The 17,872-nt window shown below is 40.1% G+C and overlaps 1 protein-coding gene across 2 annotated transcripts in view; it reads left to right on the top strand.

Annotated features, from left to right (window-relative positions):
• ERICH3 (glutamate rich 3) overlaps positions 1–17,872 on the top strand; it is a 126,837-nt gene that overhangs the window by 19,672 nt on the left and 89,293 nt on the right. For both annotated transcript variants that reach the window (XM_069594765.1, XM_069594755.1), the window contains exons 2-3: positions 14,013–14,106; positions 16,670–16,795. In XM_069594765.1, coding sequence (XP_069450866.1) covers positions 14,013–14,106; positions 16,670–16,795 — 220 coding nt within the window. The remainder of the gene's footprint in view (positions 1–14,012; positions 14,107–16,669; positions 16,796–17,872) is intronic.

Raw genomic sequence — 17,872 nt, 5'->3', positions numbered from 1 at the left:
TACAGAAGCTTGAAAGAAGTTGATTCCAACCCTTGTAGATGACTTTGAAGTGTTCGAGACTTCTTAAGAAAGTCACTGCAGATGTGAAAATAGCAAGAGAACTGGGATTAGAAGTGTGGCCTGAAGAGGCGACTGAATTGCTGAAATCTTATGGTAAAATGTTGATGGCTGAGGAGTTGTATCTTATGGATGAGCAAAGAATACTGTCAAACAGCATTACATGCTACAGAGAAATTTTTCATCAAAAAGTCAATTGATCCAGCAAACTTCATTGTTGTCTTATTTTAAGACATTGCCACAACCACCACCTTGCAGTCAACATCAAGATCAAGGCAAGACCCTTGAATAGCAAAAAGATTACTCTCTGAAGACTCAGACTATGGTTAGCATATTTTAGCAATAAAATATTTTTAATAAAGGTGTTTTTAATATAATGCTGTTGCATACTTAATAGAATACAGGTTATAAACATAACTTCTTTATGCACCAGGAAAGGAAAAAAATCATGTAGCTCACTTTATTATAATACTTCCTTTATTGTAATAGTCACCTTATTGCAGTGATTTGAAACCAAACCTGCAATATTTCTGAGGTATGCTTGTATTTCCTCAGTTGGATTTTAAGTAATTTGAGGGCAAAGACCTCAAAGATCCCTTGTAACCTTTCAACAGCCCCGGCCTATTACCTAATAAGCACCCTGTTGCATAAAACTCTATGAACCTCAGAGGTGTACTAACCAGCCTCCACTCAGTTTTATCCTCTGGCCTTTGAAATAGTGAAATCCTCCATGCTTCCCATGGAGGCTCTGGAAGAGTGTGTGTGTGTTTGTGTGTGTGTGTGTGTGTGTGTGTGTGTGTGTGTGTGTATGCAATGGATGTGGAAATGGAAGCTCCATCTGGGGCAGGAGAACCTGGCAGGACTACAGGGTAAAGTCTGGGAACAGGGTGCTCTCTCATCCCTGAGCTTTTGCATAGATTCCCTCTTCCTATAACAGTCTTGATGTGAATTCCTTCACCCTCTCTTCACATAGCCTGGCCTTTATTAGACTTTCTTCTACTGGCTCAGACTTCATTTTATTCTTGTGTTTTTGAATTGTCCCTCTACTCTCAACTCTTGATGTGCCTCCTCTGTGATCACAAAGCATGGAGTGTTTACCCCTACCTGAGCAGAGGTGTATATGTGGTTCCTTCCAGAATAAAACATTGCTAAACACTACAGCAGCAAATGATGCCATGCCCCGTACTAAGGGCTTTATTGGCACGATCTTATTTAATCTTTAACCTTGTGACCTTTCAAAGTTTAATCTTTAAGTTCTGTGGATGAGGCACTATTATTTCCCCCCTTTTACAGATGAGGAAACTGAGGATAATTGTGATTAAACAACTTGTCAAAACTCAGAAAGCAAAAGTAGCAATATAAGACTTAAACTGGATATTTCTGATTCTAGATGGTGGAGGTGAGTGGACACCCCACTGGTGACATGGTCTTGAAAATGATTAGAAATAGCATGACACTTTAAAAAGAAAACCAGCCCTTGTGAAACTGACTTAAACAACAGAAGTTTTACAGAAATTCTTTAGTACAGTTTTCGTTTTTTCCCTCATGTGATATTCTTAAAAGTACATTAGAGAACATAGCATTGTTTTCTTTTTTTTTTGGCCAAGTGCACATGGCTTGTGGGTGGGACATACCCACAGATGTCGGTTGACTGCTCACTGATTGGTTGGTCCCATGCCTAGAGCTGTCTACCGTGATTATCACTGACCTAGCAGAGGGGCTGAATATTAAGTGCAAACATACAACTAGCTTTGGAAAATATGGACATCCAGAAGCCAATAGAATCAAAGTTCAATATTCTTTTGTGAATTTGAATAGGTAATTTGAACGAGAGTTACATAGACAATTTCAGATTAAGGGAAAAAGGAGGCTTCCCAAATATAATCATTTATGACATCAAGGAGTGGCAATATACTACTTGCAATACTTTGTATCCTAACTTGGATCAGTGGATTAAAGCAAATAGGATATTAATGAAATAGAGGAGACAATTACCTCCATACTGGATTTTAGAAAATATTCCCCACTCTTGAAAGTTACCTCTTTGACTTGGGTTTCTGGTTTCTATACAAATGGAATAACATGAAGGGTTTTCAGATTCTTCCTCTCTAAAATACTAGTTCTATGACTTCTTAACTCAAAATGGGTATTTACAACTAGAAAGAATTTGAAGAGGTACAAAAAGCAAAAATATTTGTGTATTCAAAAAGTAGTTTCCATTGTACCATGTAACCAGAGCACTAGGTCCTAGTGAGCAGGACAAAGTTAATGCTATCATGGAGTTTTAATACAGAAAAAGGACAATTAAGGACTCTGGCTTTCTCACTTCAAAAAAATACTGTTTAGATTTATGGAACCCATTCCTGAGAGGATAGCGATTAGCCACTTTTTGAGGAACAAATAGGGATAAGTAGATTTTGAGCATAGCCTCCTTAAGGATTTTCCTGCCGATGTACATGTGTACTTAGTCACTCAATCGTGTCTGACTCTTTGCAACCCCATGATCTGTAGCCTGCCAGGCTCCTCTGTCCATGGGATTCTCCAGGAAAGAATACTGGAGTGGCTAGTACCCATTCCCTTCTCCAGGGGATCTTTCTGACCCAGGGATTGAACCCAGGTCTCCTGCATTGCAGGCAGATTCTTTATCATCTGAGCCACCAAGGAAGCTGTTCCTGCCAATGGGGAAAGTTACATATGGGAACAAAGTACTCATATTGGAAGTTTTTAAGGAGTAATTAGATTTAACCCATGTAGTATTATTTCAGTTTGGGTTTAAAGTGATGATGAGAGGGGATAAGTATAACCATTGGTAACTTCTAACATTCATTGAGCATTTTCTATGTACTGGGTAAATGCTATGTAAAGAATTGAACGATCTGATGCTCTGAGTTTCTGAAATAATATTATTACTATTTCCATTATTTAACCATTGCCTGTGGTGTTGGAAAAGACTCTTGAGAGTCCTTTGGACTGCAAGGAGATCCAACCAGTCAATCCTAAAGGAAATCGGTCCTGAATATTCATTGGAAGGACTGATGCTGAAGCTGAAGCTCCAATACTTTGGCTACCTCATGTGAAGAATTGACTCATTGGAAAAGACCCTGGTCTGGGAAAGATTGAAGGCAGGAGAAGGGGATGGCAGAGGATGAGATGGTTGGATGGCATCGCCACTTGACGGACATGAGTTTGAGCAAGCTCTGGGAGTGGGTGATGGACAGGGAAGCTTGGTGTGCTGCAGTCCATGGGGTTGCAGAGAGTCAGACACGACTGAGGGACTGAACTGAACTGTACTGTAACCCTTGCCTCTGAATGCTAGTCTAGTAAGGTTCAAACTCAGGAAACCAGACTAGAGAGGTCAGACTCTCAACTACCTACTGTACTCTGCTCCTTAAGATACAACAGGAAGAATTTGGTGTTAAAAGGAGGGTTAGGGTAATCTGGTCGTACCGTTTCCCTGTTAAAACTCTTCACTGCCATCACAAAACCATCCAGTCCAGGGAGTGTGGGGCACACCATCTTACAGGCCCTTCCTTTGATTTTCAAACAATTTTCTTTTCACTGAGCTAACATATCCTCCCTGAACTTTCACTCATCACCTGTCACAGTCCTGCCTTCTTAGCACCTTTTACAGGCCGACTGAGTTCACTTACTGACACCCTACATGCCTTTCCTTCTCCAGGCTGAGCTCCGTGGGGCAGTTGTGCCTCATAGAGCACAGTTCAGTTTAGTGATTAAAGCACAACAGCCCCTTGTTTGATTTCAGAGTATGCCTTTTAACTAGTTGTGAGCTGCTGCTGCTACTGCTGCCAAGTCGCTTCAGTCGTGTCTGACTCTGTGCGACCCCATAGACAGCAGCCCACCAGGCTCCCCCAGCCCTGGGATTCTCCAGGCAAGAACACTGGAGTGGGTTGCCATTTCCTTCTCCAATGCAAGAAAGTGAAAAGTGAAAGGGAAGTCGCTCAGTCATGCCCGACTCCTAGCGACCCCATGGACTGCAGCCTACCAGGCTCCTCCGTCCATGGGATTTTCCAGGCAAGAGCACTGGAGTGCGTTGCCATTGCCTTCTCCAGTTGTGAGCTAATTGTCTATAATAACTACTCTACATCTCAGTTTATTCATCTATGAAGAGGGAGGATAATAGTACTTTGCAGGATTATTTTGAGAGTTAAAATATACAGTGTGTGTTATATAGAGAGTTTGGGCTTCCCAGATGGTTCGGTGGTAAAGAATTTACCTGCCAATACCGGAGACACAGGAGATGTGGGTTAGATCCCTGGGTCTGGAAGATCCCCTGGAGGAAGATATGGCAACTTACTCCAGGATTCTTGCCTGGATCATCCCATGGACAGAGGAACCTGGAGGGTACAGTCCATAGGGTCACAAAGAGTGACTAAGCAACAACAACTAATATAGAGAATTTACTGCGTACTACAAAAAAGGAAATGATTAATAAATGCTAGTGATAAAAATTATTGGTTTCTAGAACTTTCCTGTTGGTCACCTTTCCTCCAAACAGCCTAGTCCTCTCCCTTAGTTTGGATATTATTCTTCTATTAATGAATATTTTTGAAGTGACCACAATTGTTTTGTTATTAAAAGATAAAAAATTCTTAAGTCTCCAGAGAAGAGCTTGGTGGCTCAAGTCAGTTCTTATAGACAATTAGCAACCTTAGTGTGTCTCAGCCCTGCTGACTCCCCATGACCTGTTTTTCTCTTGCCTCATCTGTGAACACTGCAAAAACTATCTTGCCAGCAGTCAGCATAGTTTGGAAACTAGCTTTGTTTTAACTAGTCACGCCACACTATTAATATTAAGACCATAAATAAAATAACTAGATGGATCACATCTGGATGCCTAATTAGAATAAACTGAGAGAAATTGTAAATCAATATTTAGCATAATTGCTGAAGTATGGCAGATTTGGATGCAAATAAAAAGTGAAGAATGTAATACAAAATCATTTATATGATATTAGTCCAATCACCCTCTATAAAGGGGCAGGCAGCAGAAAGTCATGGTTTAATTTTAGTTGGCAGAGTTTTCTTATAAAGGGTTGGAAAACAATTGACCCTATGTCAATTGCTCTTCTGCCCTGGTCTTTCTTCAAGTTTCCTCAAAAGGTTTTTTTTTTCCTTGCCTCCCTGGGAACTTTTCTAATGTAACTTTGAAGCACACCACAAAGGCACTTATTTGACAAAACCAAAACAACAACACTAACACTGTCAGGGATGTGTGCTCATCCACACTGAGCATCCTGCATTAAAAAAGAGCATGTAAAACATGCTCTTCAATCTCTTTTGTTGTAGATTGTTTTCCATTCTTACCCTGAAGCAGAAGAAATGTTATGATTCTTCCACATGATTTTTTTAAAGGTTATACATTGATGAATTGGACTAATATATTTGACTTCTATTAACTGATTGACCGTTCATTCAGCCAGTTTTGGATAGGTATTTACAGTGGACCTGGCTCTATACTACAACAGATGAGAAGTGTACAGGGAAGAATCTTGTAAGAATCTAAATGGAGTGATTAAACATGGATGAAAGAAATTCTGGTGGAAGGCAAGACAAAGACCATAGGAAAGGGATAGGAACAATTTTGTGGGAACTCCTGAGACATTCTGCATTTTCTTTGTGAGGACATGGATCTGAGTGTACTAATGAATCACGCCCACTTTTGGAACCTCAGTTTCCTAACTATAAAATGAGGGAGTTGACCAGACCTTTTCACATATGAATTTCTGTAATCCAGTGATGTAATATGCTGTACTAAGTCACTTCAGTCATGTCTGACTCTTTGCAACCCTATGGACTATCACCTGTCAGGCTCCTCTGTCCATGGGATTTTCCAGGCAAGAAATGCTGGAGTGGGATGCCATGCCCTCCTCCAGAGGGTCTTCCTGACCCAGGGTTCAAGCCCGTGTCTCTTATGTCTTCTGCATTGGCAGGTGGGTTCTTTACCACTAGCACCACCTGGGAAGGGCTCCGGGTAAGTCTGCTTCCAGACCCATAAGCATAGATCATCTCCTTCAGGAAGCAGTCACAGCATTTTACTTCATGGTGACAATAATTGTAAAGGGAAGAAGATTGAATTCTCCAGGGCCAGACATCTTTTAAGGGGTAGAGTTATTACTTGACCTCAAGCCTTCTGGCTCCCAATCTCTTCCTTTTTTTTAAATCTCATTAAATTTACTTTGGGTAGGAAGTGTTATAAATGCATTTGCCTTAAGTAATTGCAGGAAAATCATTGCACCTCTTAGGAGTTAAGGGGTCAGGTCACATATTTCTTGAATTTCCTACTCTTAAATAACAAACTTGCAATTTTTAATGATAGAAAGCTCTTTCTAGTTATTAGTGCTGCCTTCAAATATTTTATTTGGGGGAGTTGTTTCCATCTAGATATTATTAACTTTCTTGGATAAGACTCTTACTGTGATTCAAAATCTTTGATTTGGTTGGCTGGCTTGAGTGTGATGAGTTTCTTCATGCAGTGGGAGTTCAGTGGATTCTTGCAAATTTTTTTCTGATGGACAGAAGAGAGACATTTAGATTGGTGCACTGTGCTCCATTCTTCATGAACTGTAACATGAAGGCAATCAAGCCATAATATCCTGTGGTTTGTTTAACTTGCTTTTCCAGTATAAGCGCTTGGTATGTGAGTTGAGGAAACATTTTATCTGGCTGAAAGCCTGCTTTGGTAGTGGAGATTTGATATAGGCCCCCCTTGGACACCATCAAACTCTACAAATTGCAGATTTAGTGACCTCTGAAATGCAAAGCACTTCTTGATTAGGCTTCTCATCCTTAATAATAAAACTGCGCTCATTTACCTAAGTCTTACTTGATTCTGTTGAGCGTACAATGATGTAATCAGTTTTTCCAGACTGGTAGATGAGTTGAATCTTTCCATTTGCAGCAATGTAAAGAGACATCTTGCATAAAATTTCCTGATTGAAATGCTGCTGAAAAATGTATTTGTTGGAGTATTTGTTGGAGTCCTTATGTTTTTTTGTTATTGTTGTTAGGGGTAGGAGAAAGTTGAATAGGAATATGAGGCCACTTGGTCAAATAGTAAATACAAAAGATCAATATCTGGATTAAAAGTATATGAAACATATTTCAATATCTGGATTAAAAGTATATGAAACATATTTCTATATTTTGCTCATATAATTAATCATTTTATTTATCCCATGTTATATATCTTGCTACTTATTTTTAAATTTAGTCAGTGGTGTGCTGATAAACTGGCTTTTCAGAAAGAAAAAAAGAGACTTGACTTGCACTGTTTGCCAATTTCTGTGCTGTAAATACTCCTGGCAATCTTGATTCCAGCTTGTGCATCATCCAGCCCAGTATTTTGCATGATGTACTCTGCATATAAATTAAATAAGCAGTGTGACAATATACAATACTGTTAGACTCTTTTCCCAATTTGGAACCAGTTGTTTCATGTCCAGTTCTAACTGTTTCTTCTTGGCACACATACAGGTTTCTCAGAAGAAAGGTAAGATGATCTGATATTGCCATCTCTTTAAGAATTTTCCATAGTTTATTGTGATCCACACAGTCAGAGGCTTTAGCATAGTCAATGAAGCAGATGTTTTTCTGGAACTCCCTTGCTTTTTCCATGATCCAACAAATGTTGGCAATTTGATCTCTGGTTTCTCTGCCTCTTTGAAACCCAGCTTGTACATCTGGAATTTCTTGGTTAATATACTGCTGAACCCTAGCTTGAAGGATTTTGTGCATAACCATGCTAGGTCACCATGCTGTGTGTTAGATTCCCAGAACTTACTTACCTTATAATCAGAAGTTTGTACCTTTAATCAATCTCTTCCATTTCTCCCACCCCTGAGTCCCTGGCAGTCACCCTTCTGTTGTGTTTCTATGTTTGGTTTTTTAGATTCCATATGTAGGTGAGATCATGCAGTGTTTCTTTTTCACATTCTGGCTTATTTCATTTGACTATCTTCAAGGTCCATTTGTGTCATAAATGACAGGATTTTCTCATTTTTTTATGGTTGAAAATATTCAAGTGTGTGTGCATGTATTACATTTTCTTTATCCATTTTTCTATTGATGGATACTTGTTTCCATGTCTTGATTATTATGAATAATGCTCCAAGTGAACACGGACGTACAGATACCTTTTTGAGATAATGATTTTTATTTTCTCTATATATGCACCCAAGTGTGGGATGCTGGATCATATGGGAGTTCTATTTTTTAATTTTATGAGAAACCTCCATACTGTTTTCCACAGTGGCCGCACTAATTTAAATTCCCACCAACAGTGCACACAGATTTCCTTTGCTCCACATCCTTGGCAAAACATGTTATCTCTTGTCTTTTTGATAATAATCATTTTAACAGGTGTGAGATAATATTTCAGTGTGTTTTTGATTTGCATTTCCCTGGTGGCTAATGATGCTGAGCACCTCTTCATGTTCCTGTTGACCATTTATAAATCTTTGGAAAAATATCTATTCAGGTGTTTTTCCCATTTTCTAATCTGTGTTTTGTGTTTTCTATTTTTTTTGCTTTTGCTATTGAGTTGTATGAATTCTTTATATAATTTTGATAGTAACCCCTTATCAGATACATATGGTGTGAAAATATTTTCTCCTGAAGGGGCTTTTAAAGGTGATTCTCATGAGGACTCAAAGAAAAGGGAGCAGGAGAGGAAGCATCCGTCTTCCTACACAACACATCACAGTAGAGAATACTGGTAGAAATACAGATGGTAATGGCCATTCTGATGGAGTCTCAGACGGAAATGAGGAATATGTCATTGGAAACTGAAGGAAAGGTGATCCTTGTTGTAAAGTAGCAAAGAACTTGACTGAATTGTGTGACTGTTCGAGTGTTTTGTGCAAGGCAGAATCATCAAGGCATGGGGAGGTTGAGTCATGTGCTCCCAGCTGTGGAGCCAGGAATGGTAAAACCAGATTGGACTGAAGCTGCAGTCTTCACCACTATATCCCTCTCCCTCCCTACATCCCTCCCTCTGCAGAAGTAGATATTGTGGGGACTGGCATGCTGGGAGTAGGTGTTGGAGTTCCAGAGATCCCTCTATCAGTGTGGTCCCAGGATACCTTACTCTCGTTATGTTTTCTTTGGACTAACTCACCTTAAGCAATAATCCTGTTTTGGAGCTTTTCCATTTTAGGAAGATGGAAGAGCTGTAACAGAAACTGCTCACATTCCAGAGGCCTGGAAGCAGACAAGTGGGCCTATGTATGTGAAAGTGTAATCTGCAGAATGGGACAGAGATTCCACGCTCCTTCCCCAGCTGAGGGCATGGTGTCTGACATGGGGACACTCAGTAACTATTTGTGAAAGAATTAGCCTATGACATGGGAAGAAATCAAGCGTGTGCACACACACACACACACACACAGACAAACACACACACCTATGTACATGCATAGCCCCCCATTGGAGCTCCATGAGTACAATGTCTGTGCCATCTCTGGGTCCCTGGGGCTGTACAGAATGCCCTGAAAATAGTCAATGCTCAGTAAATGGTCTGTGATGCATATTATCGTGTCTTTCCTTTTAGTCTGGGTTTCTATGGGATAGACTCTCTAAGGGGCAGATGGAGGGATTGATAAGAACTGACCTTTTTAGTTCAGAGCCCTTATTATATCATCTACATGGTGGGAGGCAGGAGTCAAGCGTTGAAGGGTCAAATGTTGAAAGGCTGCAGCTGGGAAGGCCGCTCTCTCTGTGACTCAGCAGCTGCTCCTTAATACTCAGGCATCACAGGAATGGGGAGGTGCAGACTGAAGGAGGGGAAACAGGAACCATCATAGAGTTGCTTTGTTTCCTGGGGAACAGTTTTCCCAGTACATTGAGCCAGAAAGTGGGTTGTTCCCCATCCAGTGTACTGGGGTTGTGTACAGAGTCTTGTCCATCATGTAAGGAAGCCAACAGGTTGGTTTGGCCAGTTAGTTATGGGCCTCTGTGTAAACAGCATGGCGTGTGAGTGATGTGGTCACAGTAGCCAGGTGGTCACTGTGACCAACACAGCTGTTGATCTTACGGATAGGAGCAGGAGAGGATCACAGGGCTGATGTGGGTGACCAGGAAGTCCAGCTCTGATGGATGCCGACAGTAACTTACAAGAGAATGGAATATTCAAGATGCAGCGCAATCCCAGCCCAGGCGAGGTGACCTCATCTGGTCCAGGGTTGTGCTGGGTGCAAGGAAGCAATGTGTGTGTGTGTTGGGGAGGAGGAACAGTGGCAGTGAGTGGAGAGAACAGAGGCAGAAAGATCGGAAGAGCTCTGCTAAATCTAAGTGTGGCTGTAATTGTAAATCTTGTAATTGAATACATGCAAAAGGAAGCTGCAAATCATACCAAGACCTGTGAAGAGAAACAGTGGAAACGATGAGACAGATCATGGCTGTGACTGAGCCATGGGATTGCTACCCTCTCCCTGTGAAGGGGGCTTGGTGGTCACAATGAGGGTGACGTTTATATGTTGACTGTGGAAATGTTTGCATTATTTGCTGTCTCTGTTCAGTCTGTTGTACAGAATACCATAAACTGGTATTATGACAGCATAAACCACAGAAATTTGTTTCTCACAATTCTGGAGGTTGGTAAATTCAAGATCAAGGCACTAGCTGATTTAGTGTCTGGTGAAAATTCACTTCCTGGTTCGTGGATGGCCATTTTGCTGTGTCCTCACGTGGTGGAAGGGACACGGGAGCTCTCTGGGGCCTCTTTTATACAGTATTAATCTCATTCATAAGAACTCACCCTCATGACCTAGCCGCCTCCCAAAGGGCCCCCCTCCTAATACCATCATGTGGGGGAATAGGATTTCAACCTGTGATTTTTTTTCTTTTTTTTTTTTCGGCAGCACCACTGGGCCTGTGGGATCCCAGATCCCTGACCAATGCTCCCTGCAAGTGGAATCTCAGAGTCCTAACCACTGGACTGCTAGGGAGTTCAACCTATGAATTTTCATTTTTCTAAATCTGTATATAATCTAGTATAGTTTCTTGTTAGCAAACAATTCATTTATCTAAAATTTCAGTTAAAAAAAATTTAGGCATTGTCTGAAAAAGAAATGACTGAGCCTGGGGGGACCCAGCTGGTTATTATTCATAGTCACGGAAAGAGATGCTTTACACATGGCATCCCTACCAGGGGCCCTCAATCTTTCCTAAACAGTAGAAGGTGGGAAAACTGATGTGTACAAAGATTTCAACTTGCCTAGATCTATTGCACTTCTCAGTAAGATTGGAGGGGCCTCACAGACACATACTCATTCAATAGGAGCCTGAGAGAGCAGAATCAGAATGAGATGGTGCCAAAGCTGGCTAAGCTTTCTTATTAAGACCTAAATATTAAAAACGTTTCAAAGTCTAAATGAAAAGAATGGGATATTTTACTGTCAATAGGGAAGTTGAGGTTCACATTATCTTAACATTTTGATCCTGCTACATTTAATCAGGGTTTTAGCACTCATAGTTATTCCAAGACTATTGATTTTTAAAAATGTGAGCCTGAAAAAAAAATGTGAGCCTGAAAAACAGACAAAAGACTATATATGATATCAGTCTAATGATTTATCTTAAGAATCTGTGAACTGTGGAATCATGATTGTTAGGACTGAGAGACACCTGCTCACCTTTCTGAAATGAGTTGCTGAAAAGGTATTCTGAGATTCAGAAAGGGTAAGGGATACAACGTTGACCTTTTGGAGACAGGAAACCTTTGATGAACTATAGGACACCAAGACAGTTCATTTAAAAGATGGTTTCAAAGCATTACCCAGGGCTGGTCTTGTGTGTGCATTACCGAAGCCCTCAGGTTGTCTTTTCACGTAAACCCAGTGAAATAATGGTTTCCGCAGTTGTTCATACATCTGCAACTCTCATGTGGCACCTTGGCTTCTGAGCTTTGTAAATGCTTTTCACTCTCTTTTGTGGACGAAATCAAACTTTCCATACTATTCAACAGCATGGAACTTTCCTGAGGTGGGCATTAAGGAGAAGAGACAGGAAAAGGTCACCAATACCATCTCCATGTAATGAAGGCAGTGCAAATAGCTAAATAAAATTGTTGCTCATGACATTTACTTCATTCTATGATATGTGTCCCTGCTCTGGTCTCAGAATAAGTTTAAGTTAAGGATCAGCTGTTCATTAAACATATAGATTATTAATCTTTATGGCAGGTAATAGGGCATGCATTTTTTAGGACAGCTTTATGTTAGGGCTGTGTTTAGACTTATGTGTTTTCCTTCACTCCCTATGTCTCTCTATGTCTATACACACAGTCATATTTATGTGTATGTATATATATTTGTGTGCACATTCGTGCATATATGTACATGTATAGTGTATCTGCTTTTGTAAGATAACAGTTAAGGAAGGATAGGTTAAAACTTAGAAAACATAGTTTCAAACTTTGATTAATACCCTTATTTTGACTATCTACCAAGGTGTAGCACATGACCAGGGAACCAATTTGTTCTCTCTCAAGTGAAAAATCCTAAAAATCAACTGTAATTCTATGAATTTCTCTTTTTTTGGTTCTGGATGTGGAATTAATGAAATTGTCGAGCTATATATGTGGAAGTTAACACTTCTAAATTGCTGAGCTTGAGCTAGTCAGAAACTTATACCAATAAGAATGTGTCACAAACAAAATTGTACCTTCATGTGTTGAACGCATCATTATTTAGATGTGTTCAACGTAATAAATAGCATCAGTAAGGATACCGAAAATAACATGCCACCCTGGTCTTCACATCTAGCAGAGGTATTTAATGAGGTTATTGGAAGCATATGACCACCTCAAGCTGGACCTGGGTAATCAGAGGCTCCTCATCCCCCACTCCCTGTCCATGGAATGTACACCCCAGACTTGAGAGAGCAATGTGTTGTTGAGACCACTGGGACCCTGTACATGACTGAACCCAGTTAAGGCCTCTATATAAGCTTTTAAGATTCTGGTGGGCAGGTGTGGAGAGATACTCATCTTGCAACCGCCCAAGACAAGTCTCTTAAGGAAGGTCTTAGTTGCCTGGTGGCGTGTGGATCCATGTGGACCAGGGATCAGGCCCACTGGCAGGCGGACTCCCCACCACCGGACCACTGTGGAAGTTCTAAGAAGACTTTCTTGACAAGAGGAGTTGCTGATCTTCTTCTCTGTGTCCCCATGGTTTTTTTTTTTTTTTTTTCTGTTATTGGATTTTTCACAACCAATTTAATAGTTCACATCTGATTTCCATACTTGTCCATGAGATAAAATGGCATTAAACTGTCTCCCAGTTCTTATCATCAAACCTAGAAAACAATAAGTGCTTGTTGTTGTTCAGTCACTCAGTCGTGTCCGACTTTTTGCGAGCCCATGGACTACAGCACACTAGGTTTCCCTGTGCATCACCATCTCCCAGAGCTTGCTCAAACTCATGTCCACTGAGTCGGTGATGCCATTCAATCATCTCATCCTCTGTCATCCTCTTCTCCTCCTGCCTTCAATCTTTCCCAGCATCAGGGTCTTCTCTAATGAGTTGGCTCTTTGTATCTGGTGGCCAAAGTATTGGAGGTTCTGTTTCAGTATCAGTCCTTCCAATGAATGTTCAGGACTGATTTCCTTTAGGATGGACTGGTTTGATCTCCTTGCTATCCTAGGGACTCTCAAGAGTCTTCTCCAACTGGAGTGGGTTGCCATGTCCTCCTCCAGGGGATCTTCCCAACCCAAGAACTGAACCCAGGTCTTCCAAATTGCTGGCTGATTCTTTACCATCTGAGCCACCAGGGAAGCCCCAATAGGTGCTTAATACCTGCTTATTAAACACATACACGAATGACTGGTTGGCTGGATGAGTGAAAGATAATACACACTTTGGGGACGAGAGTCAAGAATTCCTTGGTTATCAAGTAACACTTCATAAAACCTTAATGGTTTCATTTTTCTGTTCCAGATTACTTGCTGCATATAATAGTCTCACAGATAAACACCTGGCTGGATATTTTAACAATACAAGGATAAGGCGGCATCTCTTAAGATCAGGGCTGGTAAGATTCGGTTTGTTTCTACCTGCCCTCTTGTTTCATTAAGTCCAATATTTCCCTATCTTTTCTAGTTTCCTCTTTGAACTTAACAGTGACATCTTTTCCCTTCCCTCATTTTAGAACAATTACTTCCTTTCCAAAGCTCTGATTTATCTATTTGAGTCTATCTTTCAAAATATAAGAAGAGAGGTCAGGATGGCTGCTAAGGCAACTTATAAATTATTAAGGAAAATCCCTGTTATTTTCCAACAACATATTTCATTTGTTTATTCACTCATTTATTCAGCACATATTTATTGAACATATTGTATAAACCAGGAACTATTAGGGAGTTAGGATAGAGAAGTCTTTACTGTCTTCAGGAAAATATATTGTTTTTAATAATCACAGAATATGACATGGAAGATATGAACAGTTTAAAATTTTCCTTTAAATTTTTAAAATCTCTTTCATTCATGTGACAGTTTATTGATACATTAGTGTCTTTCATTAGCTCTAAAACTACCATTTCCAGAAAATTTCCACTTCTCTAAATGTCTATAATGTGAAAACCTTTAAAAAATACTATAGCTTTCCATTCAAAGTAAGGGGTGTGGTTATAAAAAGTGTGACTAACGATTTTAGCTGTTTACTTTCTTAAAACACAGTGAGTTTCCTTAACTCTTGTTGCCATGGTGTTGAAAGGATATGCAGCGCATTTCTAATTGTTGTTTATATGCTTGGCGCTCTGTCTGGGTAGATCTCAGAGAGTTTGCTTTTTGTCTCCTGGGGCTTTGTTATCAGATAGACCTGGCTGAAACCTGGCTCTGCCATTTACAAGACAAAATCTTCAGCAAAACACTCAAGTTTCTCAGCTCCGAAGTGTTCAGTTGAAGAAAGATAATGAAGATAATGATACCCAGCACTCAGAGTTGTGACAATCAGAGATGTAGAAGAAATGGTGGTTGTAATTACTGCGGTTGCTATTAACACTGCATTTTTGGATAACAGTCCGTGAGCTTCCTATGAAATGGGAAGGACTTTGTATTTCTTATCAACATCATTAACAAGCACTTATTGAATACCAATTATATACATGGCAACTCAAACAGCAAAGACACAGCCCTTTCTCTAGAGCAGTCGTGCAAATGCAGTCCCTGAATCGGGAGTGTTCAGCATCATCTGGGAACTTGTTAGGGCACCACTCCAGATCTGCTTCCCTGATGGCTCAGATGGTAAGGAATCCACCTGCTAATGGAGGATGCACAGGTTTGATCAGGGAAGACCCCCTGGAGAAGGAGATGGCAACCCACCTCTGTATTCTTGCCTGGGAAATCCCATGGACAGAGGATGCTGGTGGGCCACAGTCCATGTGGTTACAAAGGGTCAGCAACAAAACAACACTCCAGATCTGCTAAGTCAGAAACTGGAGGAGGCCCCATCAGTGTTTTTTAGCTTGTCTTCCACGTGATTCTTCATCTCAAGTTTAAGAACTTCTGCCCTATAGGAGCTTCCGGTCTAATTGGGGAGAAATAACAACGTTATTTGCTGAGGGAGGGGCAGTACAGGAAGTTCTCAACAATTTTTCCTGATTGGATAAACAGGACATGGTATCCCATGGACAACACATTTCAGGGTCTGTAACTGATTTATTCACAATTCCAAACACACTTTCTATAACCACACCCCTTTCTTCCGTTAGAAAATGCATTCATGAAAAAGATGATCAATAACCAATCACTTGTAGCACAATTCTAGTTGATCTCAATACTCCAATATGTTGCAACAACAGTGCTAAAAACCTAGTTATCAGTTAAGAAATAGGTGGACTTGAATTAGATGTGAAGAGAAGAGCAGTATTTAAATAAGGGAAAAGGAAGAAGATGAACATTCTAGGAAGTATAACATCCTCAGCTTAGGGAAGATATTAAAAATAGAACAAATATACCCATAGCACTTAGGAAGGAATAAAATAAAAATCAGAAACTATCACTCCTGGCACTTGCAATGATGTCTCTGGAAACCCAGCTGGGATACTTTGTATCTGTAGTACCATATAATCTGAAAATATCTGAATCGCAGCAAATTAAATTACATTCTGGGCTGGAGAGTAGAAGAAGAAAAGCAGTGTGAAAACAAAGTAATGAAACCAATTATTTTAAAAACAAATTGATGAGATCCTCTGTAGCTTACATGTTTTGCCCTTCAAAGTATTTCCTGTGAGATCATCAGTCTTGTGATCACTGCTCCTATTCATTGTTTCAAGGTAGCACTCCCCCTTCTTCCCCAATGTGTTAAAAAAAAAAAAAATGAAAAGAACACCTGGGTTCTATCAAGGGAAAATTGTTACACTAATGAAAACCTTGTTTTAAACATCAAGTGTACCACCTGTATGTGTTTTCCCAATGATGAGTTTATGAGACCGCCTTTTGCTTTTTTTACCCCCTTATGAAACATTCATTAAAAGTGAACCATAGTACTATACTCTAGGCTTTAAAGATGCTGCCTATTTCTCTTTCTGATTGACTGACTGTCCATCTATTTCTCTGCTTTGTGTTTCTATGTACGTTTTATTTATTTATGACAGATCACAAGAAATGGAAGAATACTTTCTGAAAAGGAATACAAACTAAACATCATGAAGAAGGATCACCAAAAATATATCCGGGAGTGCTTAGCCCAGGCTATTTTCCATAAGGTTCTTGATATGGAGGTACAAATATTAACTATTTCCTTCACAACTGATACTTTCTAGTAAGAAAATTAATACTTTCTGTACCCAGAAGCAGGGGGAATTCTTCCTGTATTTCATTAAAAATGAATGAAACAAGGTGACTTGAGAAATACTGTATATCTCTCTAGGTAGTGAGAGGAGGCAAGACACCAAAGTAAGCATTTCTTCATTTCAGTTAGGGAAAAATATGGACATCGTTGTATAATTTGTGATATTTAACTTAACAAATGTAGATTTTTAGTCCATAATGGCTACTTTAAAACATACCAGTCCTCACCATCTGTACCTCAATTTCCATTTGCTAAAAAAAAAGTGACATCTGTTTAAATATCAGTAATTCCACTGCCATGAATTATTTCAGATTTGTTATTCTTTGAAGGCTCCGAAGCTCAGCCGTATGCTAAATTTCAAGGAACAGGCATTGGAACATCTGCCGTCCCTCCTTCTTTAGGCTACATTGGTCAGCATAGATTCACAACCCAAGCATCCACAACTTTTTTTTCCCACTCTGACATGGCATTTTTAGAAGGATATCTAGCTAATTTGATAAATCATTTTAGCCTTGCTCCATGGAACTTGTAGTTTCAAGCATCAACATCGTTTTAATGTCTGTGGAAAAGCATATCACTTCTCTGCTTGACCAAGTAGCAGTAAATCAGAAAACTTGGCTCATGAAACCATCAACCTGTGGGTGCACTATACAATTATGAGTAACCGTAGATTCAAGAGTAAACCAGTACTAAGTGTGAAGCGAAGCGAAGTGAAGTTGCTCAGTCGTGTCCGACTCTTAGGGACCCCATGGACTATAGCCTGCCAGGCTCCTTCATCCATGGGATTTTCTAGGCAAGAGTACTGGAGTGGGTGTAGTGTCACTGAAAATATTTATTAGCATGCTGCTACTAAAGTGAGCAAGTGCTATGCTCACTTCAGATGTGTATGATTTGTTCATTTAGGAATTCATTTTGTGATTTATGGGCTTCCCTGGTGGCTCAGGCAGTAAAGAATCTGCCTGCAGTGTAGGAGACCAGGGTTCAAACCCTGGGTCAGGAAGATCCC

This window comes from Ovis canadensis, chromosome 1 (assembly GCF_042477335.2).
Source record: "Ovis canadensis isolate MfBH-ARS-UI-01 breed Bighorn chromosome 1, ARS-UI_OviCan_v2, whole genome shotgun sequence".
Lineage (NCBI taxonomy): Eukaryota > Metazoa > Chordata > Mammalia > Artiodactyla > Bovidae > Ovis > Ovis canadensis.
This window is presented reverse-complemented; position numbering and strand designations above follow the sequence as displayed.